The following is a 27259-nucleotide window of genomic DNA, read 5'->3' on the forward strand; positions in this document are numbered from 1 at the left end:
GTTGAAATTGTAAATGAAATGAAAGTCTTGTAAATAATAATCAAGCGAAGTCTTCATAGCTTCACAGTCTTAGCTGCTATAAATATAACAATGCGAAATCCAACCTACTTTTGAAAAAACTATTTATTAATACACCGCTACACTATACCTTAACACTATCACCTTGTGGTCCAACTACACCTTTCTCTCCCTAGTGGAAGAGGAAAAATTGTTTCTAAATAGCATTGATCAATATTTATTCAGTAGCATTGCGAATGTTGGTTGAATGTAACATCCAAGCTTATGTCAAATTACAATTGTGGGTGTATATAAAATTTTTCATGAGCGTAGAAAAGATCGATAATTGAGGGACGTGCTAATCTTAAAATATATAAATGTTATGCAGTATTAAGTTCCTTTAAAATTCGTTGTTCTCCACGAATTTTATCATGCATATATGAACATGAGCCCCCCTCCCCTCTGACATATCGATCTTCACACCCACGTGTGGTTGTGACCCTAAAAACAAAAGCGTTTCACAATATTACAGAATTATTTTTTACGGTCTTACAACTTAGGTTATGTCTTCTGATATCAGGGTGAAATTACTTAGTCAATATAAAACTCAGACGCATTTAACTGGATAAATTTTTTCTGTAACACAGGCAGCAGAGCTGCATCGCGTTATTTGCATTCTAGCAATATATGATGGTTATTGTTACAAACCTTTTGCCCTTTCGTAGCATTTATTCCAGTTTTTCCAACATCACCTTTAACACCCTGAAAAATAAATTGTAAAATGCTACAACGTAGACGCACCAAATTAAATCAAACGTTTAAAACCAAAAATCTTACTTACTTTATTCCCTGGTAATCCAGTTGCTCCAACAGTTCCAGCTGTTCCATTTTCACCCTATTGATATAGGTAATAAGCATGAAAAGTCACAAACAGTTGATCCACTTCATTTGCACTATTGTATTTTCATGAATTGAAGAGGATGCACATTTTGCATCAAACAGAATTATAAAACAAAGATTTGGATGTGGTTACAAGGACTTAGTTCTGGTTGAGGTTTGTCTTTCCAATGACATTCTTTCTTGTCATCATTATAAATTATCATGGTGAATGAAAATTGAGTAATTCTATTTTTCAAGAACTTCTCAATTGTTATTCACCATGAAAAATAAGCTGTTCAGAGAAATAAATCGAAAGTACAAAATCAAACAAACTTTCCACAGGCTAGATAAATTCATACCAAGTTCTATAATTACGTCGTTCAAAAGAATAAGAACATTATAACAGTTTATACCCGAGGTGCGATTCCTTTGGCTCCTGGGGTTCCAGGTGGACCTCTGACACCCTAACAACAATGAAAATCAATAAATTTGTTGCATGTTTAGAATTTCATGGTTGTTTTATTTCATTACCTTCAAGCCAATAATACCAGGTATGCCGACAGGTCCAGGAGGACCAGATGGTCCAACTGTGCCATTTGCAGATTCACCTGGTAAACCTGGATCACCTGGAATACCCTAAACATGAAAAGAATTACATTCATAGTCCAGGATTGGCGCCGACAGAGGGACTAGGATCCGCGACTGGAGAGCTGAAGTCTGAACCTTGGTTATTGTGAACACGTTAAAAAATTGTTGTTGAATAGACTGTACATACAAATCATGAAGTTTTAAGATAAAATTTAAACATCTCATAATAATCACTGCATGTAGATCTTAGAGAAACATAACTTGTTTCTAGAAATCATAACATTTTATTATATCTATACAGTTGAACTCTACAAACAAACCGTACATGGTATAATCGGTTAGTCGTGCACGCGTTAAATGAAAATATACGTTATTAACGACAACGTATATCATATACTTGTAAACTATACCTTGTAAAGCGATAAATATTAATGGTAGTAATTAATTTGTACACATATAACAAGCAAAATCAATGGTAACAAAATGGAAACTGAGCATAATTTAACATGATTCATTCACAAACTTATTCTCACACAAAACATTGAGCAGTTTCAAGCAGTTTCATACCTTAAGACCCGGAGTTGAAGCCTCGCCATTTTCACCTGTGGGTCCATCATCTCCCTAAATTAAAGAAAATTTGCCACGAGATGCTCTTGTATTTTAAGCTTACAACAAAAACATTTTAACAAAAGTTCATCAAATTTCTCTAATATTTCTATGTACCATCTGACCCTGGCTGCCAGGATTACCAGAGGAACCTTTTGGACCACGGATACCCTGGATAAAAGAGACAAAGTATGTTTTCAATCGCCTCTCATTTTGTAAATATTTTGTTGGCTGATTATCGAAAATTTCCTCCTTCTTATTTTTATCGATTTTCAATTATGCTATCATGGTTTTAGTTAGAAAGTTACTTATTTAAATAACAGGTTAAGCAAAACTTAGCGCTGAGAGAACAATAGGTAAACAAAGCACATTGTTCGGTATGATGAACATGCTTCTTTACCTCATTTCCTTTCAAGCCTTTTTGACCTTTTTTGCCGCTCTCGCCAGGTAAACCCTTAAAGCACATTTAGTAAAATGTTTTATTACAATGAAAGTAGCAAGTAAGCACAAGTAAATAAAACGTGTTTTTATGTTCTTTATCTGCATTTTATTTGTACTTTGATGTTATTTGTAAAAACTGCACATACACAAAAGTTTTCATCATATTTTATATGTTGTACTACCTAATTATAATTTTTATTCTTAAACACGACATACATAATTTCAATTAATAATTGACACAAAAAACGTTTAAACTAACATTTTGTCCCTGTTCACCAGGAATCCCAATTCTTCCAGGGGGCCCATCTTCACCCTAACGAAGATCAAATTCAACTTCTGCATAAAAACACGCATAATATTTTGAACACAGATAAATTGACAAAAATTCATTTACATACATTTATTCCTGTATCTCCCGTTACACCTTGGTCTCCATTAACTCCTTTAACTCCCTAAAATTCAATGATCCAAAATTTCCCGCCTACTAGAAATATTTGAGAAAGAATATCCTCTACGCCTGAATAAAATCCAGTAGTTTTGTTTTGTCAAATACATTACGAAAAATGTTACTTCAAAAATCTAAATCGACATTACTTTGACGCCTTTTTCACCATCATCACCGTCAATGCCAGTTTCACTTTTAATACCCTATACAACCAGGTTAATGTTTAATGTTTCAAAACAAACTTCTACACATATTTCTGTCATATTTCTATATTCATTATGCTGGTCAGGTCTCTGCACAGAAAGTTTCAATAATCTATGAGAGAATCTGACGAGAACGTTTTTCAGTACAAAGATTTTCATCTACACCATGCAATAGTTTTTGGTATTCACCTTTATTCCCTTTTCTCCTTTACCACCAAGAAGTCCTGGATCTCCTTTTTCCCCCTATGTGCAACGAAAATATTTCAATGTTGCTTTATCATAGTCTGCCAGCTATTTTCTGAATGAAAACCAAATCATCAAATGATTTCAAAAATATTTTGAAAGTATTTTGCACCTTTTCACCCTGGACCCCTTGAACTCCAGATGCCCCAATTGATCCTTGATACCCTAAAATCGTTATCCAATATTAAAATAATATTCTATACACTTAGAAATATGCTATAACATGTAACTATTTTCAAAATTATTGTTGATGTCGATATTTTCACTTATTGAAAAAAGACTTCAATCCCCAAACTCAATTTTCGATTTTTAACGGGGGTAAGAATTCTGAAGGATGTTCAAGTTTCAGCAATGAAAGTTCGTTGATGATGACTTTTTACAAATTTAATAGAATAACATATTTTATAGATATCAGCTTATCTTTACCAAACCACAAATATCTTGTAAAATCAAGCAGCCCTGAACTGTTGTAAAGCATAATGATCACTAATCACGAAACGTTTCTAAATACTGTTGGTAAGCACAATGCTTTTTGAAGTTAACATTTTTTAAGATTTTTTGCATTTGTTTTGAGAACTGTACCATTCACAATGGTATGCAGTGCACTTTTCAAAAGTATATTTTTGTTTGCTCCAATGCATAATTTTATTTTACAACTCTGACCTCTTGTCCACGATAGCCTTTTTCTCCAGGCAACGTACCCGTTCCTGCAACACCCTACAATCAAGCGAAAACTAACATTTTACTAATATTTTACGTACAATTTTGTAGTACAATCCCCATCCAGAAATATGCACATTTTTATTTAAAAACCGACAATCACAACACAAATTTACTTTTTGGCCACGTTCACCAGATGCCCCAACACTACCAATGGATCCAGGGTATCCCTAAATGATGTAGAGAATATTTATATTTATACATTGCTAAAAAAAGACAATTTATCATAATTTACCTGGTTACCCTTTAATCCTGGTAGCCCTGGTTCACCTATGTCACCTTCTGGACCCTGTATACATTTTAAGTTACCGTTAGAACTTCATTTACACATAAAAGGTCATAAAATCAAACGAACAAACAAATTGTCTTTGCACATTGATGCGTACCTTTTCTCCTGGTAAACCTTGGATTCCAGGAGATCCTGCAGGTCCTGGAGGTCCCTAAAAATATAAAGCATCTTATCTATAAGTTGTCAATCTAAAAACACCAAATAGTTAAGAATATACATCCCATAAGGTTATTGAGTGTGGATCATTGATGCTCAAAACATTGCTATGTAAATAATGTTGACAAAGTTTTAGCAGTTATGGTAACTTTAAATGACTTATTGTGTGATGGCAGTTTTAAGTTCTTCAAAATGCTCTCAATTTTGGCATATAGCATGACTACACTAATTTGTAGCAAAACAATTACAAATTTAACTCATCCGGTTATTGAGCGTGGATCATTGATGCTCAAAACATTGCTATGTAAATAATGTTGACAAAGTTTTAGCAGTTATGGTAACTTTAAATGACTTTTGTTGAATGTGACGTGACAAAATGCTCTCAATTTTGGCATATAGCATGACTACATTTGTAGCAAAACAATTACAAATTTAACTCACCGGATTACCACCAAGACCAGTGTCACCAATTAATCCTGCTGCTCCAGAAAAACCCTGTAAAACAATTTTTGTTTTTGAGCCTTTAAGAAAATACGTTTTTGTACTTTCTTCGTATTTTTTGTGTTTTGTTTAAAACACATAGATACTTAGATGACAAAACCAATTAAAACAGACATCATTTCGAATTACTAATCGTTTTCACTCCATTGGACTTCAACAGAAGCAAAATGCGTGATTCCATCAATAAAGATGGCATACGTAATAAAGTAATTAATATGTAGATGGAATGGACTTTTTGTAATGATAGTAATTTTGTAATTTTTTGTAAAATTTGGTGAATAATTTACTCAATCAAAGAGCAATTCAGACTCTATTGATGATTATTAGAATGAGATGAACACAAAAATTTTCTTAGTATTCAATAATTGGAACAATATAGGTTAACAACTATTTTCAACAAAGTGACAAGCTTCAATAAGGTTTCATTATAGCTAAAACGATCAGCCGGTAAAAAATCAAACATAAAGACCAAAGTCTTATACCAAAGATGTTATATCACATGCAGAGGAACTTTTGCAAAACTTACATCTATTCCAGTTTGCCCTTGGTCTCCTGGGATCCCTGTATCACCCCTGACTCCCTTATAACGTTGATGAAAATGAATTAGATGCAATAAAATAATTAAATGAAGCTATAAAGAAAACAACCTTGCCGCCTTTCGCGCCCTTTTTTCCTCGCGTTCCCTTAGATCCTGTTTCTCCCTAGTAACAATTTTCTCAAAAAATTAAATTATTCACAGGTAAATTGACAGAAATTTTAGCATTTCTAAGACTACGTATCTTACTGGATCTCCATTTTTCCCCGCTTGACCCAACACTCCACGTCTTCCAACTTCGCCCTTTAATAAAGTTCAAATTTCAACAACTGTAGATGTATTCAACTCAGAAAAAAGAACATGTTACCCGATTAAAAATAATTATCTTATCTTCGATCAAAAACTGAAATATTAACCTTGTCTCCATCCAGACCAGTCAATCCAATTTGTCCTCTTGGTCCACGATTGCCCTTGAAAAGAAAAACAGCTGTAAAAAACGTAGAAATAAACATGAAGTATTTTAAGGCCATTAATAACACTGCGCAAAATACAAGTGTCAAGGCGGGTAGTCATGTGTGATAGAGTAAAATGATAGCCATAATTTCTAGTGAAAGCAAGAATATAATCTGCAATCGTGGAAGGCTCTATAAAGCTTGAAATTTGATATAAATTTCATTTTGAACCTTAAAGAACTTAATCATGCAACTACTTTGTATGAGAAACTGTTCGCTTGATGATCGAAGTAAGGATAAAATGAACTGCCTTCATGTAAATATTTTTATAACATGATATGTTGGCAACTCCAAATAACAGTTAAGAACTTTTAACAGCAATAGTTGTCACGAATGAAAAAATAGAAATAGCCAAGATACCCTGTTGCTCTTTCTTTTATTTTTTTGTTTTGTACAAGTCAAGGCTTTCATACAGCAGAGTTGATAAACTTATGAACTTTTTTTGATGTTCGTTATACAGAAATAAATCTAATACTTTTAATATGCTTAAGTGTAACGACCGTCAAATATTAGTCCAAGATCGATAGTTGTTGCCTCGCAATACTCATATAAGAATGATATGTCGTATTAAGTCCCTTTGAAATCCATTGCTTTCTACGGAATATTACAGTTGGTATATAAAAATGAGCCCCGCTCAACAATTGCCGATCTTACTAGGTCTGCGCAACTCAATGAATCTTTGATAGCATAACATATTATATCATTCCTTTCGCGGTATTTGTCATAATTACAAGAAAGTTTATTACAGTATTCCCATTGGATTTTTACTGAAAACTACTTTCTTTTGAGAAATCTCAGATAACAAATCAAAAATGAATGCAGTGATTTCTGTAAGAACTGATTTCATTATTGGATTATCGTGAGATTATTTTTCTATTTCGACCTTGGCCTTTTAAATGCTTCTATCTGAGAGGAAAATTTGCTATTTTTATCAAAAATCTACTAATGAGACTTCAATGAAATAGTGCCATGACTCAAAGTTGAGCATTATTATGAAGCAAATACTATTATATAGCCGACGTGTGATAGTCTTCTCTATCCAATGGATTTGCGCTACCTATCTGAGCTTTGTACAACCTAAGACTCATCGTTAGGACTACCGGTTCGTTGCAGTTATTAGAAAACTCATGGTGGGTGTTTATTTGCTAATGCTCTCAAAACAATACTTTTATCCACACCAATAGTGACGGCTGTGATTTAAGGTTTTGAAAAGTGTTTTTAAGTATCAAGTTCTATTTCAAATATATTCACTTTGTAATAATATTTTGATACTTAAATTTTTTTTTAAATATTTATAATTTATGACAAAATAGCTCTATTCAATAAATTACTTTATTGTTATTCATTCACTGCATGCATTATAACGTTAACCATTAGTGATCTGTTTATATTTATAATAAAACTTTTTCAAAATATATTTCCGTCTTTGACTACTAAAGAAGTTGTTCAATGAAAAATCAGTACAGTTTCATAACAACATTCTCCATAATACCTTTTTACCACGTGCACCATCATCCCCTTCCATACCACGTAGTCCTTTTGGTCCCTTTGACAAAAAGTAAAAAAAGTTTTATTCTATTTCTACATATTTTGAAACTCTAGAGCGAATACTGACAAAACTTTTTCATATAAAATGTAAGAATTATCAAGCTTGTACGAAGCGTTCCACTGTTTAATTTGATTGATTGATTGATTGTTAATGCTTTAGTTTTGAAAAAAACTCTAGAAGACAAAATGCGATTTTTTATGTTTACAGAAGGTACTCACTGGAGATCCTCTTTCTCCTCGTGATCCAATGGCCCCAGGTCTTCCACGAAATCCCTATTGAAAAAACATGATGTGAGAACGCCAATGAATGGGTTTCCTTTTTCGGCATATTCCTCGCAAGAAAACTGCTGTGTTATTTTCGATAAAAGGACAATATCTCTAAGGATAAGTTGAACTGCCAAGTTAATCAAAAGCAAAATAAGTCCAACAATTTTAGAAACCTTTAATTGTTATATTATGTAAGGCTTAATTACGTCTCTGTCTCACAAAAATTTGCTGTTATTTTCAGCTTGTTGCCTTCTGCACGTTGAACATCTGTTGCTGCATCACATGCTATGTCACTAAACACAATAGCTAAAATAAGAACATACATTGAATTTAGATAAAACTTCTACTCACTTTATCGCCAGGAGCCCCTCCAACCCCTTTTAATCCTGTTGATCCCTAATAAAAACCATTTTGTCAAAGTTATCATAGACAAATTATACTTGCTTACATTATTTACAAACCTTTTTCCCCTTGTTGCCTTGAATGCCTCGTGTTCCTCGTAAACCCTAAAAACATTGAATTACTTATTTGAAAGAGACAAGAAAATCTAATAGTAAATATGAACAAAGAAATAAACCAGGAGTAGCTACATGAATGACAATTGAAACAGGTACACACATCAACTATTAAAGTAGCGAAATTATTTCAGAATGATTACTTGTGATTATGAATATGTCATAAACGTTCCTTTGTGTTTGTATGAAAAGCGTTATTTAACAAAATGATTCATAAAATACACCCCTTGCTCAACTTTTTAAAGAAAATCAAACTCATTGTGTTATTTCATCATTAACCTTATTGCCAATGACACCATCGTTACCAACACTTCCTGTCAACCCACGAACACCCTTAAACATGAAAAAATGTTAAAATTAGAGATAAATTGCAACTTCATTACACGTGAAACTTGTATATTGATAGAGTAACTATATTAAAAATTGTGGATGTTGATTGTCTTGAATTCTGCTGTCATGAAAAGGATTGTCGGTGATGGGGACAGTTCATCACACTTGAACAAATACATAATGACCATCTTTTATAAGCTTATCATGCAAGTTGATCTAAAGAACTTGGATAACAACACAAAGCAGTCCATCCAAGGACTATGCTAACCTGAACGACCATCATCAACATCCACAAATCTGAAGTATTCACAATAAAATTATCTCCTTTCGAAGTCAGCCATCTTAACTAGTTAAATGCTATTTTTCAATTTCTTGAAGGAAATCGGGAGGTATTTGAAGCATGCATTTTAAAGATTTCTCTTATTCAAAGCTATTTTACGTTTTAATAAAAATAACAAAAATCTGATCCTTTCTTCAAGAATTCGATAGTAAAATTGAAAGAAATGATGTACAAACCCTCGCTCCCTTTTTTCCATCTTCTCCAGGTTCACCTGGAAATCCAAATGGACCCTGGCATTGGAATTAAGCAAAGTTTATGTCATTATTATTAACTTCAACCACATTCTCCTTTATAGTTACTTTTGAATGAATTTGGTCTGTCATTTGAATATTGTTATTTTGATACATGCATGCTGTATGGTATAGTGTAAAACTACTGTTCTTTAGCGTCACGTGTACATTTTTCATCACAGTGCTCTTTTTTTCTGGTATTTCCTTGTCAAAACATCACATTGGTTTGCATACAAATTGAGGAAAAAATTCCTTTAATCTTATAAGTCTTTTCAAAAGTAATGCAACACAAATAAAATGCATACTACTTTTTACTGTGATACTACTATGACTTTGTAATCAGTGGTGAAAACCGTCCAGAAACGACAAAAAAACTGTCAAAAATGCACACAATATTTGGTAATGAGCTTCAATTAAGCATTTTTTACTGAGCCAATTTGCATGAACAACATGTATCCCTTACCGGTGGAGCAGCAACACCTGGAGGACCTGGAAATCCCGGGGGACCTCGAAAACCCTACAATGAACAAAATCTTAAATGAAATTGTCAGTTCTAATGTTCATCAACTTTTTTTGAATGCTGAGTTTATTATAAAGCAGCACTATAATTTATTCGAAATTACAACAGTTTTGTAATTTTTTCTTACAAAACACGCATGAAGCACATTTTTATATTTTTATATGGGGAATCAACCTTTTCTCCATTAACTCCTTTGGCTCCAGGCTCACCTACTGGACCAGGTCTCCCCTAGACAATAAAATATTTATCATCAATAAATCAAAAATACTTCATTGTGTTCAATTGGTATGTTTAAAATAATTTTGCTTATTTAGGTTGCCTGCTTTAGTACGCACAGCTGCATAAAATATTATTTTCGAAAAAAAAATAAACAAAAACATAAAAAGAAGTGGAGCTGCACATATATTGCCTGCCTCGATTAAATGTGTTACCCAGCCGTATTATAATGTCACAACGTGAAGTATAAGTATGCTGCAAATAGCCAGGACAAACCTGCAAACCATTAACACCACGAAGACCAGGGATCCCTCTCAGTCCAGGATATCCCTAATCAAGAAGAATTCACAAATGAAATCATCATAAATGAACACCGCAAACTGTTATGCTTAACTTACTATGGCACCATGAGGCCCAAAATAACCATCTGTACCGGGAAATCCCTATAAAAATATAAATAGTGTTGAATAGCGTTGAAGTCAGTTTATTTTACGCAACTAACTCGTGGAAGTATTATACTTGATAGCATTTAAAAAAAAGTTGTCCACTAGAAATCTACTTTAAGATTCAATGTTAAATTTACTGGTGATCCAGGAGTTCCAGGAAATCCAACGATACCACGTTCGCCTGGTAAACCCTAAATCATTGAAATATTATGAAAAACAATAGGAATAAAAGTAAAAATTTTGAGCTTATGAGTCATATCGCAACGAAATTTAAATGAATTTACCTTTGGTCCACGAGCACCTCGAGTTCCAGGAAAACCTATATCACCCTAGACAAATAAAACTTGAAACTTTTCAACCAATAGCATGTACACATGCGCAAAGCCCCATTTGATATCAAGCATTTAATCTTTGTCATCGTGCATATTTTCACGGCGAAAAGACGCCACAAAAAACTTACTCTGCTTCCTTTTTCACCGCGGTCACCATGACGACCTTTTTCACCAGACTCCGAGGGCTAAAATAAGAGCATATTTTGGTGTCAAGGCCTAATGTTTATTTTCAATAGATTCATTGATGGATTTACTCTAATTTCTTACAAAATTATTGATATGTTTACAATAAAATATACATGAGATATTTGTACATACATTTGTTTTCAATACATTACTTATGTGTTTTTGTGTATGATACTCAATATAATACTCATGTTTTATATTTGCAATGATCCCTCACATTTTCTCACTGTATCACTAACCATTTCCCCAGGTTGACCTTGATGTCCATCGGGTCCTATCTCTCCTTTCTGTCCCTAATAGAAAAATTCCATAAATCCTACAGCATGCTACAGCAAGTGTTTCCAGATTTCAATACAATAGAACATCTGTTATGGCTAAAAGCCCAATTTTCTGGGGTTTTTTGTCATTTGAAATGCGTTTACATATCTTTCAGTTACATAAAAACATAACAGCAAGGTTTTTATTTTTACAGCAAAACTACAACATTAACTAATTTAGAGAATACCTTTTTAAGACATTTTGCCTTTAATTATAAATAAACGCATGCTTTCTGGGAAATTTATATAGTCATTAATTCTCCCGCAAACCGATGGAGGTTTAGTAAAAGTCTAAAAGCTCAGCCTGAGTGATTTTTACTTAATCTCTCAAGGCTTAATGGTCAGTGATGGAATAAAGAAATTCATCTAGATATTGAATTGTGTAATCTGTTTTTTAATTGGTTCAGTGAATCTGTGTATGAATTTGTTTTGCAAATACATATTGTAGGTTAATTATTGTCGAAGTTATTGATGGTTCATCACAGGTTTTCCCAAGTTAGTGACAAGAAGGTTTCTGACGAGAGGGAAAGACAATTTCTGTCACCCTCAACGCCATAAATTGTGAGGCACTATAAGGCTTGTAAAAACACAAGTTTGACGATTTTGAACAAAAGAGCGAAAGATTTACTCTCGTCTGACTCTGAAGAATCAGCGATGTAACAACAGTCGAGCAAGAGGACTTTCGACTTGGTAAACTTGCCCTCGAAGTATTGTGGTTTCATAGGAGTTGCCGAAGACATCATGCTATTGACCAATTCATTCAGCAGAATTGAAAATGATTCAGCCATGGAAAAGTTGAAATGCAAGCTGAAGACATTTCTACATGACGAAATTAAAATGTGAAAACAAGGTGTGTTGTTATATTATTGATGAGGGATATTCAGTCTAAGCGTCCCTAATAAATATATTGATGAGGGATATTTAGAACAAAATATCCTTCATCCCTATAAGTAAGGAAATACGTCAGTAAACGTCCCTGTGATAACAAAAATCTTGAGGCAACCATACTATTACTTACTTAAGACATCTTCAGACACAACGACAGATATTTCAATCAGCAGATAGTTTCAGAAATCTGAAGTTGTATACTCATTAAAGTGTGGATGTTTTTCCTGTTGCGCATCTTACAGTATGTGTACCATCCGCTATTGCTTCCTACATAGCAAACACATCTTTTTCTATCGTGGTTTCAATCATTTTTCCGTCTTTCTCATATAAACAACACATCTTTTTCTACTGATTTTAATCATTTCCCAATTCTCTTTTCCTCCTCAATTACGAGCTCATGATTCACAAAACCCTTCTTTTCTCTAAGCTTAAATCCTTTTTTAACCTCCATAATATCTCCGTTTCCCCTAACCAACTTCAACATGTTTTGGCTTTTCATTCTGTCATGTCTTCCCTTCATTTTCCCCTGTCATCCAAACTTTCAGTTCTTTTTGTATGAAATTTATAGTTCACACCCTTCAAACTTATAATTATCAGCTCATATTTGAAGCCTCGTGTAAATATTTGTCATTTTATACTAGAAGATGTCTTAGACAAAACGTCATAAATAAATAACCTTTTTCTCATTGCTGTGCTCAACGATAGATTTTACCAATCACGGCAAATGATTGACTGCATTTCATTTACAAAGGTAATCACATTGGAAAAAATGCAGTTAATAATTTACTCAACGAGTAAATGTATTCCAAGAGAGTGCCATTCCTACGAGTACATTATCTAATAAATGTGTTGAGAGACAAGACGAAACGTTTCTCTCTTAATTAATACTCTTTTTTATTGGATGGATTTATTGAAAACTCTCTTCTGGGCAGTAATATAAACAACTAGAATTCAATTTCCTTGATATTTCCTTGTTCACTGTTTTGAAGAGTGCAATCAGGAGAAAACAACATTTTTAGCTTTTAGCTAACAGCATTTCCGAAATATTAACGCAACAGGTATATGATAAATACAAAAAAACCCAAAAAATATTAGAATGTTTGTGAGTGAATTGTTAAATTTCTACAATTTCAGTGGGAAATCTGATAAAAATCCAAGTATTAAATAATGGTTACCTACAGGTGATCCATCAATTCCTCTACGTCCAGGTTTCCCAGTGTCACCGATATCTCCCTGAAATAAAAAGGCAAAAGCAATTGGTTTGATTTTATTGTGTTTTGTTCTGAGTACGACTAAAGAATGCTTAAAATTGTTGATATTTTAAGAAAAATATGATTTGGTGCCATTTTTGTAAAGTGAGTGTTGAGTTGTACAAGTCAAGTGCGAAAAGTGATAAGCTTTTGACTTTGATTCAATTCATCAATGCTTGCGTTTGGCTAATAAACTTACTAACTTAGCCAAAAAAGATGATAGTAAAAGTTGCAAATAGAACTTTTTTAGAAGCCTGTATGGGAATTTAGAGATATAAGGAAATAAAAAAACAAGTAGAAAAACTTGTACCAGTCTTCCCTTTGATCCAGGAATTCCATTCACACCACCAATGCCTTTTTCGCCCTGTGAAAAAAAGCGATTGCACTATTGTTCAGGATTTAGGAATATAAAGTTTTACCTAAGATTCATAAGTCAGTAATATACGTGTTATGTTTAATATTGAAACTTCAAACATTCTGTGGAAACACGAAAAATGACACATACCGTCATTCCACTGTCTCCCTGGGCTCCGTTAATGCCATCTACTCCGGGTTCACCCTGAATCACAATTTATTGTAAATATCATGTTTAGCTCTCATTCAATTCTTTAGACCCTTACTGTTTCTCCATTAAGTGCATCTTTCCCAATATCGCCCATTACACCCTACATATTAAATATTATTTTCATACATATGTACACTGCAAAATACGTGACAAAAATATGACAAAACACTTTGTAAAAATTATGAAAAAACACAAAAAATTGCTCATACACTTTCTCCTCTAACACCAGTAAATCCAGTCATGCCTTTTACTCCCTGATCACCCTTTTGAATGGAAAATTGCTCAGCTATTATAAAAATATTCTTATAATAAAATATAACACAAAACACATAGCATAATCACCAAGTCTCCTGGCTTTCCTTTGGGACCACCTGGACCACGTTTGCCATTCTTTCCTGGCTTTCCTTTTATACCAGCACTACCAACATCCCCAACTTCTCCAGGCTGACCAGTTGTTCCCGGAAGCCCCACTGCACCTTGAACACCCAGAAAACCAGACGTCCCTCTAAAACCAATGGAACCAGGTCGACCTCGCTCACCCTGAGGAGAATTGAAATGTAAAAAAGAGGTTCAATATTGTTGTTGTAATAAAAGTTATAAAACCAAATATGCACGGAAATTTACTACAAGACAAAAAAAAACTTTTTAGGAAAGCCTAACCGCTTTCCCTCTCATTCCTCTTTGTCCTTCTTCGCCTTGTCCTCCTATAAATCCTTTGAATCCAGTTTCACCATCAACACCAGGCTCTCCTCTTTCTCCCTAATGACAACACATTAAGTTCATCACAACTATTAAATATGAAAAATTTAACTTACATTACAAAGTTTGTTTAGAATGATGTGATTTACGAAACTTTGAATGGGAGTTTGTATTATTCGCATCAGAAGTGTTTTAATCTCCGGAGCCTCAATATATTACATCATATTAATTGTTGGCAGATTTTAGCTGATATAAAGAGATGTTATTACAAATAATGACAGTCTGTTTTTTCTGTTTGAGGTAGCTTAGTTTGAAATTTAATAATTATATGTTTAACCTTTTTCCCACGTGGACCGTCTTCACCAATTATTCCCACATCACCCTGAAAAAATTCCCAAAAAACCATTTTAGACACAAGTGAAGATCTTCCATGATCTTCTTTTTTTTGAGTTGGGCAAAAATATCAGTCTTTACCCCGTCTCCATTGTCTCCTTTATCTCCCATTGTCCCTTGTCCACCAAATTCTCCCTACACCCCAGAATAAGAGTACATTTAACTGGAATTATATGAACCTTCTATGATCACCAGACCAATTCTATTTTCTTGAGATGATTATTCATCGTTTAAAAAGATATACTCTAAGAGAAATATGTTACTTTATTTTTAAATGGTGAGTGTCAAAGGATAAAGACTTTAAAGATTGAAATATAAAATCAAAATTTAGTATCAAAACTTACACGTGGACCTTTTTCGCCTTTTCTCCCTTGATTTCCTTCATCCCCCATTTCTCCCTACGATAAAATAAAGGCTTTATGGTAATTTCTTTATTCATTTTTTAGAACAATCAAACCAACCTTTTCCCCGGGCAACCCAGGTGAACCTGTTCCTCCATCAATACCACGACTACCCTGCACATAAAAATTTTTAAATCAAACAACACCTAACTAAGCTTACTTGCAAATGACTGAAATATAGAATAAATATTTACGTATACTTAATGAACGTGGATAATGAGTGAAAACTTAGCTCAAAATATGCGTAAGCTCTTAGAGATTTGCAATGGTTTATCCGTTATAAAAACTTGCCTCTCTCCCGGCTGGTCCATCATGGCCAACTTGACCAAAAACACCTTCACTTCCCTTTAAAACAATTGAATTAAAAGAAATTTTGAAATTGATATTTCACATGTGTTTTCAAAATTAAAATGACATTTTACACAATGATTTATGAATAATGAATTTAAAGCTCGATGTTTTTGCCAAAATTTAGGTGTTATTTTTGGAAAAATAACTTACGCATTGACCATACTTTCCAATACCACCTGGATTTCCTGGTGTCCCAAAAGGACCCTGAAATTATAATAAATACGCAATAGCTAGCGCAAATTAATGCATTGTTAATCATGTTAAAAAAGAAAAAAAGACAACAAACCAGCTCGCCCTTTTTTCCTTTTGGTCCTCTTGTTCCGGGTACTAGATTCTAAAAAAAAGAACTGAATTGTGGAACAAAAAAAACAAATCAATTAATAAAAGCATATACATACGCACAGTAGCGTTATAACACACCCAGTTTCGACATTAATGAAATGATAAAATATACATCGCATAAGTTTCTACGAATACTTGCTTGCCCAAAATTCCAATCACACTGATTCTATTGGCCGTGATATAATTAACGAATACTTGCTTGCCCAAAATTCCAATCATACTGATTCTATTGGCCGTGATATAATTACAAATACCAATGGCGTTTCATAGCATTTCATTTTGAGGTTGACAAACTATGCTCAATTCGATTTTTGTAAATTTTATTATAAAACCCAGGTTTTCTAAATACCTTAAGAATTTCAGATGCAATAACTGCTGAAAAGTTTTGTTCAGCACTTCGCAATGTCAAGCCATCAATCAAAGGTCCTTTTCGTCCAGAGCGCTCGATAGACTACATAATAGATGAAATGAGAAAAAATACATCGAGTCTGTACTGACTATCCTGAAAAAGGTTGCTGATGGCCTCTTTGGAAGCTTTTATTGTGGGTGTTTCATGTAAACTACACATTAGTTAAAATATTTACAAAACTTATGAAACTGTTTTCACTGCGTCATGTCATTAAAGGTTTATTGATTTGAAATTTGGTACACCTGTAAAAACTTGGCATTTATGTCATAAATGTTCAAGGAAGTCATACGAGAGAAACCTGCGCACACCCCAAAAATTGTGGGCGTCTTGACACCAAGGAACCCATGGCTCCTAAGCCTCTTCTGGAGGCTAACAACTCGGGTAAAGAGTAACTTGGTCATTTGAAACATGAATACGATTAAATTTATTTTTTGACAACTTATATTAGAAGTATAGAAATACTGAGACCAGTACTTACAATTAAACCTGGAGATCCAACAGGGCCGTATAATCCAGGAATACCAGGACTGCCTGGTTCACCAGGAATGCCAGGCGGACCAATAGGACCCTAATTTTGAAAGTAAGAAGAAAATCATTTATGCATTGCAATGTTCAGTCGTTGACGTAATAAAGTGATAATATAAGATTCATTTTTGAAACTTAACAAAAAACTATGAAATATTATGTTCAACTTTTACTAAATGATTTCAAACTACACGAAATCTTCCTAATGCATGTTAATTTTTTGTATTCTTCTAGATTCGTTATTCACTAAATAATTATCTGTCATATGAATAAAAAAACAAATAGTTGACAAATCAAATTATTTCAATCTTTTTTATTTGATTAACGTTGCATGTACAGTATATCTTTAAAACAAATATAAGATTGTGTCCAAAGTCATAATTCATGAAAGCTTAAAATTTAATATTCAAACGTCAATGTCATCAAAACGAAGGCTACTTACAAACTCCCCAGGAGCACCCTTAGATCCTTTGAATCCAGGTTCTCCTTCTTCACCCTATATTATGTCATTAAAAATCGATTTTTTAAGAGACTGATGTAGTGTTAAGAAGTTTGTACCATGAAATAATATATGTACTATAGCCAAGACGTAAAAAAAGACACTTTTAGCGTTGTTTGTAGTACTTTTCAAACAACGTTTGTCGAATGTATCCAGTGTCATTGCTGCTCACTAGGGAAACAAATAGGGGAGGAGAAATATTTATGTATACATGCTAAAATCCCTAAAAAACAATTGATTTCAAAAAAACTCATTTAAAGGAAAACATCCAAATACTCTGCGAGCTTGCAAAACTATTAAATGTGTTAAAGACTGCATTCCACTAATTTTTCGGGTGGGGACATGATTTATAAAACTACGACAGATATGAAAGTTGAAACTTCAATCAAACATCAGTAAAAGGCAGACTTGTCTTAATCACACTGCTCAAAGCAAACATGTGTACTTATGGCAACCGTTTTAAAATTGCTTTGAAAATTTGTGTTTCTTTATAGTCCACATTTACAGAACACAGTCTTACTTGTTCACCAATAGATCCTGTGTCACCACGAGGCCCTTTTATCTAGAGAAATAATTATGTTGACATTACATTGAATAATTCCTTTGCAGATAGACTAAGAAAGTGTGATATTATGAGAATTCATTTATCTGTCCGAATTTTACTCTCACCACAATAACAGGTTCCTCTGCACTTTGAAGTCTTCCACCTGCAAAAAATTACTTGCTTAGTTGTTTTCATAGGAAATTATAGTTCCTGCTCACAGGCTTTTAAATAAGAATATTTCAGGGCACATTTCAACTCCAACATTTTCAATGAGTTTCATTTAGCATTCTTATTGATCTACATTTGTCACACCAGTAACTTGCAGCCTATTAGCACCCATTCTCCATAACTTTTCAACTTTCAATGCATTTTATGTAAAAAATCGAATGAGATAAGATGAGTTTTAATATTTTTCATCTTAAGAATCATTCCATTTTCAGTGGAAATCGGAAGAATTTTGACAAAAACAAATAAGAAAAGCATTACTGCTATTAAATGATAAGAATAGAATGTATTTTATTTCTTCTTTATAAAGGACACATATTTTCATTTACAAGGACACATTTCCAATTTAAAAGCAATGTAAGCCGCTGTGTCTGCCTGTAGAATAAGGAGCGTAACTTGGACCTTTTATTAGGGTGTGCAGAGTAATTTTTCTCTATACTGAAGCTTGGCCTCAAAAAAGTTCTTCGTAATCAGCATGGCAAAAAATGGGAATGAATAAGTTTTAGTGAGACTCCTCAAAAGGCAACGTTTTTGACACATTTACTCCAAGAAAGGCCTTAAATTCAATTAATTCAACATTACAGTCAAAACCTATATTTCTGTAATTTATTGAACAGACTTCTGTAAATATGAACAATCTTAAATTTCAGTTGTTAGTTTTTCTTTACATTTTTTTCTGATTGCTAAACGCTTTAGTGCCATGTTGAGATTATACGTTTAGTAACTTTTGGTTGATAGGATAATTGAAGAAACACATATTTCATCGCTCATTGTATCTTCATTTTGTACAATAACCTTTGTTGTTTTTTTATTTTGAAAGGCAATTTCTCCGGCGTTGAGTGAGAGGAGGTACAGTCCTAAACACATTTTTTATGAAGGGTACAAAAAAATTTGCACTACGTCGCTGGGAAACAAAATTTCCTCTGCAACGTGAGTATTTCCGTGTTATCATATACTTACAGAATTATAATATTTTCATCATAAGCTTTAGTTGACGCAATTTGCGCGTTTTTCTGAATGCAACTAAATACATTCATTATCTCATCCAAGTTCAATGACTTGGTGATATATTGTTTATAGCAAGCACCACTGTACCATTGTTTTTCCATTCCCAGTTTAATCTCTCAGTTAATTTTTATTTTCAGCAAAGAAAATTTTTTGCACTCAGCTGAAGATACGGAGAGGGTACATGCAATATAAAATGGTTTGCACAGGTCATAGAATTCTTTCTTGTGCGGTAATGGAGTTGTGCAATTTTGTGAGAGAAGAAGTGCCAATGCCACGTGCTTCTTTATCATTTTCATGTTCCGGGGCTTTAGACAGCTTTTTCCAAAACTCAAATGGGAGCACTTTTAGGGAATGAGTACAAAATATCTTTTTGGAAGACACGTGTCAACCAATGCTACCCAAGAGGGGGCGATAGGTGAGATTATCGCCAAAGTCTCGGTCCTCTGAATGCCTGCATATTCTTCTTTACTTCTGATAGGCCAAAGTGTAATCTAGCATCTTTGCAATCTCAGCACCCGCTTCTGTTTGATACTTAAATTCAGATTCAGAGTTTCATATTCGTTCCAAAATTTAATCTAACAATTTGATGCAAGGCCATCAAAGATATTAAACTGTAGCTTATGCATCCGCATCGTCAGGTTTTGGTCTTTCTCACTATTAACCGCGTCAATATTATCACAAACTTGTACATTTTCTGAGAGAAGCTGCTTTGTTTCGGGCTTGTGTGTCATTGTATTTCTCACCCACGTTTGTCATGGTTTTTCAGGTAGGGCATTTTTTTTCTACCTGAACTTTGCCTGCAACCTGGCAGCAAATTGTCGTGCAAAAGCACTGTTTTCAGTTATTGGGGTGTCATACCCCCAAGACACCCCCAATAGTAACACCCCTGCTTAAGATGGCATCACATTCTACCAGGAGTAGGTTCAACATTCCAAGTTTACATGTTTACCTCTTATGCATAGATTCTCTGCAATCTTGTTCCTATATTGATCCAAACCATCAAAAGATGTTGTTAGATAAACATTGTTTTTTCCTTCTGGTTGAGCTATCCTCTCCAAAATATCCACGTCTTCATCGTCGATGTCACTCACAAAAAATGGAAAGATATTGGAAATATCAACACGAAGTGATCGCACAACTCTAATCAGATCTTGCTCCAACTTTCCATCTGTTATAAAGATAACGTTCTAAACAAAACAAACTTAAAGAGTCAAATAAAAATTGTTATATTTTGACAATATTAATCTCAATAAACTATGAATGTCATTTTAAAGATTGACTCTTACCGACATTTCTTTCCGTTCAAAAATAATTTACCTACCCTGATTTCATTGGGATGCGATCCTGCCTCGCTAGTAAACAACCTTTCCTTTGCTAACATAAAAGCTTTATAAACTCCAGACGTTGAACGATCACGTGATCTTGTCAGTTTGTCAACTGCGTCAAACAATTTCTCTTCTTTTCTTTTTGCACCAATGACTAAAGAGAAAACAAAGTTGTAACTTTTTCTACGGAGAAAATTCAGTTCATCTTTGGATTTAATTTCTCCCTATAATGATGAAGTCTGTCGTCACGACAGCCAAACTCACGTGATGTGCATCAAATATGAAACAAAAAGTTTTTAGTCTTTTGAGACGTACCATTGCTGTCGGAAAATTCCAGATTAATATTAGCATCTTCATTGAATGTAATAATACCAATATATGTGTTTGTTCGTCCAATTTCCAATGCTTCATCACTTCTTTCATAAAACGCTTTACTCTTAGAAAATCATTTTCGGTCAGTGAATTTTGCACGATAAAAGCGAGATCCATGGGAAATCTGCAGTCTAAAAAACACAGTTAAACTAATGAACTTTTTTCTGTATTTTAGGTGCAACGCGCAAATATGTTCTGTGCATTCTTAGTCCCTAATCATATATTCCATTTTTTGCTATAATTGTGATAATTTGGAGAGTTCAGTCTAATGAAACGAAATCTACCAGTTTTTGTTTCTACACAGCCATAACAAGCTCCAGAGCAGCATTTGCTTCTTCCTGGACATGAATAATCCCTGTTACATTTGCTTGTTCTGTCTGATGGACATACTGGAGTTCGACAAATACCTTCCTTTGCTAAATTGAAAACAAAATGTTTTGAAAGTGTTGGTAATAGAAAAGCGATGGCAAAATTAGATTCATATTCATCACTCTGTGCATATATTTTACATTATAAGATTGAACAAGTACGTTTGTAATAAATTACAAAGCTTTCCAATCCACCTTTCCGACGGTAGACACACGTGTCAAAATTACGAGATCAAATTACAAAATTTGGTTAAACAAATGATCGGATATAGTATGTAGAATAGTGGCAATAAAATGGTCAGGAGATTCTTTTGAGTTTTGGGGTATTTGCGAATCTGATTCTAGTTATTCAGAACGATTATTTATAAAGGCATAAGGCATAACAGTAAATATTAAATATTTTGCGTTAGAAAAAAGCATAACGATCAGAGGAAAGCTTGAATACTGGCATGTTGTGGCGCAAATTACTTTTTTGGCAAGAATTATTACGAGCCTTTACGGCTTGACGTACAGATGCAGCTAAAATCAGATCTGGATATCTTTCGGTATGGTGGTTTCTTGCAATGAAGTGCATACTACATGCATGTACGTAATAAATTGGACGGTTGTCTCTATGCAATCAAAAGAAGTTCTTTGAATACGAAAAGTGTACTGTTTAATCGCAAAATTACTAGAGAAGTGAAGTTACTTTCTAGATTTAATCATGAAAATATTGTTAGTTAAAAAGAAATTTATCATCGAAAATGACTTAAAATTTTAAGAGTTGAATTTAGCTTATTAAATGTTGTCTTCGTAAAAACTATTGTAAAAAAGTAGATGATCCTTTTCTCCACGGAGCTCATGGATGCTTTCGCTCATGATGAGAGAATTATATTGTAAAAGGAGGCTTTCGTTCATCACGAGAGAGTTGTGAGAAAGTTACATTGTAAACGATAACAACAAAAAAACGTATAAACATGCTTATAGTTGGTTTGAATTATAAGTCAAAAAGGCAGAAGTTGTTTGAAACTTTGCAGTATCCTTGGATGTTCTAGTTTTTTTATAAGAAGAATCTCTTGTGAACAAAAAGATAAGATTCAAAAGCAAAAATCCGTTTTCGGTCCATGCTTCACGATACCTTCTTAAGCGTAAGGCACTAGAACGCCGCATGTGAACGTTTCGGTAGATGATTTCAGCCCCTCCACGCTATCCTACTTGGGGATGTCAATAGCAAGCTTCCGCCCATCAGACCCCGAGATTGCCTGCGACAGGCATTGCTCGGGGGTTCTCAGGGGTGCGCAGGTCCACCTAAGCCACTGCATACCTAATCGCTTGAGCGCATGGGCAGATCATTTCTCCATTACTAAGCATGCTATTTACTTCAACATCGGTGCTAGTAGATGCAGTTGATCGTTGCCATGACCATGAACTTGGGCAGCTGATCAAATCAATTCAAGCAGAATGCGCATGCGCGGAGGATTTATCTGAAAATTTGTGACTGAGCGAGCCAATCACTTCATAAGTGGTACTAGTACATACAGCTGGTCGTTGCTATGACCATGAACTTGGAGAGTTGGTGGAGTTGACTGCGCATGCTCAGATTAATTCTTAATTAATTTGTGACAGAGTGAGCTCTGAAATTGGTGCTTGGACATGCGCTTAACAAATTTTCAATCATATATTTTTGGCATACTCTTTGTCTTTTAAGCTTGTTTTGACAAATACATATGAAACTCATCAACACTTGGTTACGGCACTCGTAATATTCGTGACAACGTTAGAGATGTTTTTGTTTTTCTCTTTAACTTTGTATCTGCATAGTGTATGTCATATCCAAGCTTTCTTTTGATTTGACGGAAAATGGTTTTTATTTACTTTACACCTTCTGCCTTCATAATTAGTCGTCCTGTATGTCTAAAATAAGAATTACAAATTCCCCAAAAGTATCTTCTTTCTATTTTCTTGCCACTATTCTACATATACAATACTTCTGTCCGACCATTTGATTGTCCGAATTTTGTAATTTGATTTCGTATTTTTGACATGCATGTCTACGGTCAGAAAGCTGGATTGAATTTGGTGTATGTATGAATGTTTCTAGCTAGCTTCTCTACCCTTAGCAAAGTCAATGTATATGACTTTTAAAGATTATCTTTTCTTAATAAATTTGACTTATACTGAAGCATATACACACTAATTTATCATAACTATTTTAAATACTTACTCGAGCAAACATTTAAGATAAATTCCTTTTGGAAATTTTTAGAGTCTTCATCGTTAAGGTTTGTTATAGTCCAAAGATGAGATGATTCAGGCACTACTTCATTGAGATAACTTGAAGTACTCGTTCCACCATGCACTGCCCAAATATCAACTTCATCATCTGTTAGAGAGTGCACGATATTTGAAGCATCAAAATTTTGTTTGTTGGTTCTCCAGATGAGAAAACAAGAAGAACACGTCGTCCAATCTGCAACATAATGAAAACTTCATGTAATATTCCCATAAATATGGTTCAGTCAGGACTTGGCATGCATTGTGTATTAATTTAAGAAAGAACTTTTTGTATCTCAACCTTTCGCAATCCTCCTTTCAAACTGAAGACGTTATCCTTCATAAAACGAAGAGAGTCCGTAAAATTTCTCTCATTTCTATTGGACAATGTAATGCGATTAATGTTTCTTTCCACATTTTCGAATGATTCTCCTTCACTAAACTTCATATTTCGCTTTGCTTCATCACTGTAGGTTACCAAAGAAACTCTAGCTGCAGATTGACCAATACTAAAACCGTGCAAAAGTTCTTTCAAAAATTTTTCAACGTCCGTAATGTATTTTCTTCATGAGGACTTCCTCGAGTGCCAGTTGTATCAAACAACACAGCTATTTCAGTGGGATTAAAACAATCTATAAGTAAATATCCTCAGTTAAAATAATTTGAACAGCACTTTATGGTAAGCAAGCAAATGAAATTAAATTACTAAAAAATACCGTACTTTTCTCATGCCAACTTAATGAAAAGACTCCGACAAAGTACATTACCAGATATTGGTTTGACGCATTTCCTTCCGCAAGGCTGTGCACAACATATCAAATCACCAGAACATGCACTTGCTCTATCTGTATCTAATTCGCATTCATTTTTTTTTGAAGAATCACATCTTTGCGATTCATCAAAATATGGACATTTTCCAGGTTTTTCTTCAAAGTAAATAGAATAAAAGCATACATTAGACAATATACATATACCTTTAGGTATCATATAAGCTTTGACTTACCTCTACAAATAAGTTCGGATAAAGATCTTGCAAACAATTCAGCATTATCAATTTCACGTTGTCCTACTGTTTTAAACCAAAATGTTTTTGGTGGTGAGCTGATGGTTCTCATGCTGCTGGTAGCAGCACGATTATTTCCGATTGCTATACCAATCACCGTTACACCTGTTTAAATTTGATATAAGAATAAGTATTGACAACGATGGTCTTTCGTCCGATGTGAAATCTTAATTATATAATTTGAAACCGAACGCTTTTGCACGTTTTACATTATATGAGTATATAGAGTCCATTTTAAAGGTAAATTTTTGCATCCAGAGCATTGTACATTACGGTATCCTATTGTGTGTTGATTTAAAGAAAAAACACATCGATTTCTAATAGTCTTCATCTACTGTATCCCTATATGGCGAATTCTATTGGCAAACTCTGACCTTTGGTCTGAAGTCACTAATGCAACAAAGAAAATGTTTCATCATCATGATAAATGAAACACTTTGAATGAACAAAGCAATTTTCATATAGCAAATGTCTCATACATTAAGTATTTATTTAGATATTTACCTTGATTCTTCAGCGTAGAAATTGCATCATTTACTGCTGTCTGTTTAAACAAAGAATTACCATCATCAAATACGATAAGGTATTTGTCAACAGCATTGCGTACTCCTCCCTTTACATCAAACATACTCCTGCTGGCTTCGCTTAAACACTTATCCAGAGTTGCTCTGCTATTTCTTGGCTGAAGAGAGTGTATTGTATCTAGAATATCATTTCTCAAATATTTTTCGTTTAATTTTAACTGAATATTTCCTTGTCGTTCGCATGTCATCACACCAACATGAGTACCGTCGTATCTTTGAATGTTCAACACCAATATCATTGCGTTAAGAATTGATTTCACATCTTGTAATGAGTTGGAAGTGGAAATAAGAAATGCTATGTCTATGTTTCGTTTGCACTCTATACGGAAGAAGAAGAAAACAAAGTTCTAAGCGCGAAAAATCTTTCAACATCTCATGCAATTAAATATATATTTTAATGCAAAATTTTGGTAGGCGAGAGTTTGGCATATTGAAATCTAAGGATTGTTGCACAATTACATGAACTTTATCATTTTTGGGTATAAAAAACTTTCATCTTTCATTCTTCACGTGATCTTCTAGTTGATCAAATCAACAAAACATGCAAAAACATTGAAAGAAATAAAGTACAAAATTTACAAAGCAAATTTACCTTTACAAAACGAGCTGACCAGATTCTTAGAGAATGCATCTAACTCATCAAAATTACCCGCATAGAAGAGATTCTCATCTTTATGAGCTGCAATATCCAATAATTCGTCTATACGTATTTTCTCTCCAATTGCAAGGACAAATACTTCCACTCCTTTTCTGCTTAGCTTGCGTGTCGCTTCATTAAGATCAATATCATCACCATTGTTGTTTCTTGTTTGAGCACCATCCGTTAGAACTAACAAAACCTTGAAAATAGTGCATATAAAATATTATTCGATGTTTCATAGCTAAAGCAATTATCATAAGACCCACAGTTTCAATGATCTTATCAAAACATATCCTACTTGCAAGTTCTGCAATTTTCATTCAAGTAAAATTGAAAATTTGTGTAATAATTTCACGTTCACAGTTGTGCACTGTTGCTATATAATTTATTACGTCTGATATTTTTGATCTTAGTAATACTCGAAGATAACATCCATGTTTCATTCAGTAGTTAAAATAAAGAATGGAGACAATAATAAGTGACAAGCTAACATTATCTTACTTTATATTACCAGTGCAAATGCCAATATGAATATAAAATATATATATGTTATTTACGGGTTTGAAGGTCAGTACGAAAAAAATATTTTCACGTTTTTGAAAATATTTTTTAAGTACGGACCAACCTAAACAGTAAATAAAATATTTATTTTTTCATGTTTATTATGAAGAAATTTGCGTTGAAAAATGGCCGATGGTCCGATGCAACTTGATATGTTGAGACTAAAATTGGATTGTTTTCTACAAGCTTTGCTTTGTCTGGATAGTAAAATTCATTCTTGCTAAAATAATTTTCATCTGAAGACACTTTGCTTTCTCTTTGAACAATAAGCATTGCTTTCAAATCAATTTTAAAAATTTAAATTCCACTTCGTAAACAAATACATTGCAAAAAAATATCACTTGTGCCCAGGGGCAGATATCGTAAAAGCCCCGCTCGGACAGCCAATCAAATTGCTGGAAGTTAAAAATTTTGCTTTGGATTGCTAAATATGCAAGAGCTGTAAATAAATGTAAATAAATACTAATAATATAAATTGAGCCAGTATTAACTTGCCACTTGCAACTAGTAAATTTCAACTAATAAATTCAAAATATCACTAAATTATTGTCTTAGTTTCTCTTTTCTATCTCAAATATTGAGTTAATAATGAATATTTTGTTATATTATTATTACACACTATTGCACACAAA

At 33.6% G+C, this 27259-nt stretch overlaps 1 protein-coding gene across 2 annotated transcripts in view; it reads right to left on the minus strand.

The window, feature by feature from the left end:
• LOC124439829 (collagen alpha-1(I) chain-like) overlaps positions 1 to 27259 on the minus strand; it is a 34333-nt gene that overhangs the window by 3652 nt on the left and 3422 nt on the right. Inside the window, exons 1-60 of one of the 2 annotated variants that reach the window (XM_046990086.1) lie at positions 23730 to 23975; positions 21443 to 21574; positions 21102 to 21289; positions 20783 to 20940; positions 20411 to 20648; positions 18354 to 18391; positions 18205 to 18246; positions 17628 to 17681; positions 17139 to 17228; positions 16601 to 16702; positions 16196 to 16243; positions 16060 to 16113; positions 15850 to 15903; positions 15619 to 15672; positions 15502 to 15555; positions 15239 to 15292; positions 15102 to 15146; positions 14726 to 14824; positions 14408 to 14605; positions 14275 to 14328; positions 14121 to 14165; positions 14006 to 14059; positions 13811 to 13864; positions 13430 to 13483; positions 11285 to 11338; positions 10988 to 11044; positions 10812 to 10856; positions 10665 to 10718; positions 10480 to 10524; positions 10358 to 10411; positions 10040 to 10093; positions 9809 to 9862; positions 9292 to 9345; positions 8725 to 8778; positions 8392 to 8436; positions 8282 to 8326; positions 7883 to 7936; positions 7608 to 7661; positions 6020 to 6073; positions 5853 to 5906; positions 5716 to 5769; positions 5595 to 5648; positions 5009 to 5062; positions 4509 to 4562; positions 4358 to 4411; positions 4239 to 4292; positions 4066 to 4119; positions 3515 to 3568; positions 3349 to 3402; positions 3106 to 3159; positions 2910 to 2963; positions 2771 to 2824; positions 2471 to 2524; positions 2188 to 2241; positions 2032 to 2085; positions 1408 to 1512; positions 1290 to 1340; positions 839 to 892; positions 706 to 759; positions 149 to 190 (exon numbers count right to left, since the gene is read on the minus strand). In XM_046990086.1, the coding sequence (XP_046846042.1) occupies positions 149 to 190; positions 706 to 759; positions 839 to 892; positions 1290 to 1340; positions 1408 to 1512; positions 2032 to 2085; positions 2188 to 2241; positions 2471 to 2524; positions 2771 to 2824; positions 2910 to 2963; positions 3106 to 3159; positions 3349 to 3402; positions 3515 to 3568; positions 4066 to 4119; positions 4239 to 4292; positions 4358 to 4411; positions 4509 to 4562; positions 5009 to 5062; positions 5595 to 5648; positions 5716 to 5769; positions 5853 to 5906; positions 6020 to 6073; positions 7608 to 7661; positions 7883 to 7936; positions 8282 to 8326; positions 8392 to 8436; positions 8725 to 8778; positions 9292 to 9345; positions 9809 to 9862; positions 10040 to 10093; positions 10358 to 10411; positions 10480 to 10524; positions 10665 to 10718; positions 10812 to 10856; positions 10988 to 11044; positions 11285 to 11338; positions 13430 to 13483; positions 13811 to 13864; positions 14006 to 14059; positions 14121 to 14165; positions 14275 to 14328; positions 14408 to 14605; positions 14726 to 14824; positions 15102 to 15146; positions 15239 to 15292; positions 15502 to 15555; positions 15619 to 15672; positions 15850 to 15903; positions 16060 to 16113; positions 16196 to 16243; positions 16601 to 16702; positions 17139 to 17228; positions 17628 to 17681; positions 18205 to 18246; positions 18354 to 18391; positions 20411 to 20648; positions 20783 to 20842 (3492 nt within the window). In that variant the 5' untranslated portion in view covers positions 20843 to 20940; positions 21102 to 21289; positions 21443 to 21574; positions 23730 to 23975. Of the gene's footprint in view, positions 1 to 148; positions 191 to 705; positions 760 to 838; positions 893 to 1289; positions 1341 to 1407; positions 1513 to 2031; positions 2086 to 2187; positions 2242 to 2470; positions 2525 to 2770; positions 2825 to 2909; positions 2964 to 3105; positions 3160 to 3348; positions 3403 to 3514; positions 3569 to 4065; positions 4120 to 4238; positions 4293 to 4357; positions 4412 to 4508; positions 4563 to 5008; positions 5063 to 5594; positions 5649 to 5715; positions 5770 to 5852; positions 5907 to 6019; positions 6074 to 7607; positions 7662 to 7882; positions 7937 to 8281; positions 8327 to 8391; positions 8437 to 8724; positions 8779 to 9291; positions 9346 to 9808; positions 9863 to 10039; positions 10094 to 10357; positions 10412 to 10479; positions 10525 to 10664; positions 10719 to 10811; positions 10857 to 10987; positions 11045 to 11284; positions 11339 to 13429; positions 13484 to 13810; positions 13865 to 14005; positions 14060 to 14120; positions 14166 to 14274; positions 14329 to 14407; positions 14606 to 14725; positions 14825 to 15101; positions 15147 to 15238; positions 15293 to 15501; positions 15556 to 15618; positions 15673 to 15849; positions 15904 to 16059; positions 16114 to 16195; positions 16244 to 16600; positions 16703 to 17138; positions 17229 to 17627; positions 17682 to 18204; positions 18247 to 18353; positions 18392 to 20410; positions 20649 to 20782; positions 20941 to 21101; positions 21290 to 21442; positions 21575 to 23729; positions 23976 to 27259 lie in introns of those variants that run through there. The other variant, XM_046990087.1, reaches the window with a different exon arrangement.

This window comes from Xenia sp. Carnegie-2017, unplaced genomic scaffold (genome assembly GCF_021976095.1).
Source record: "Xenia sp. Carnegie-2017 unplaced genomic scaffold, XeniaSp_v1 HiC_scaffold_2, whole genome shotgun sequence".
NCBI classification, from domain to species: Eukaryota; Metazoa; Cnidaria; class Anthozoa; order Malacalcyonacea; family Xeniidae; genus Xenia; species Xenia sp. Carnegie-2017.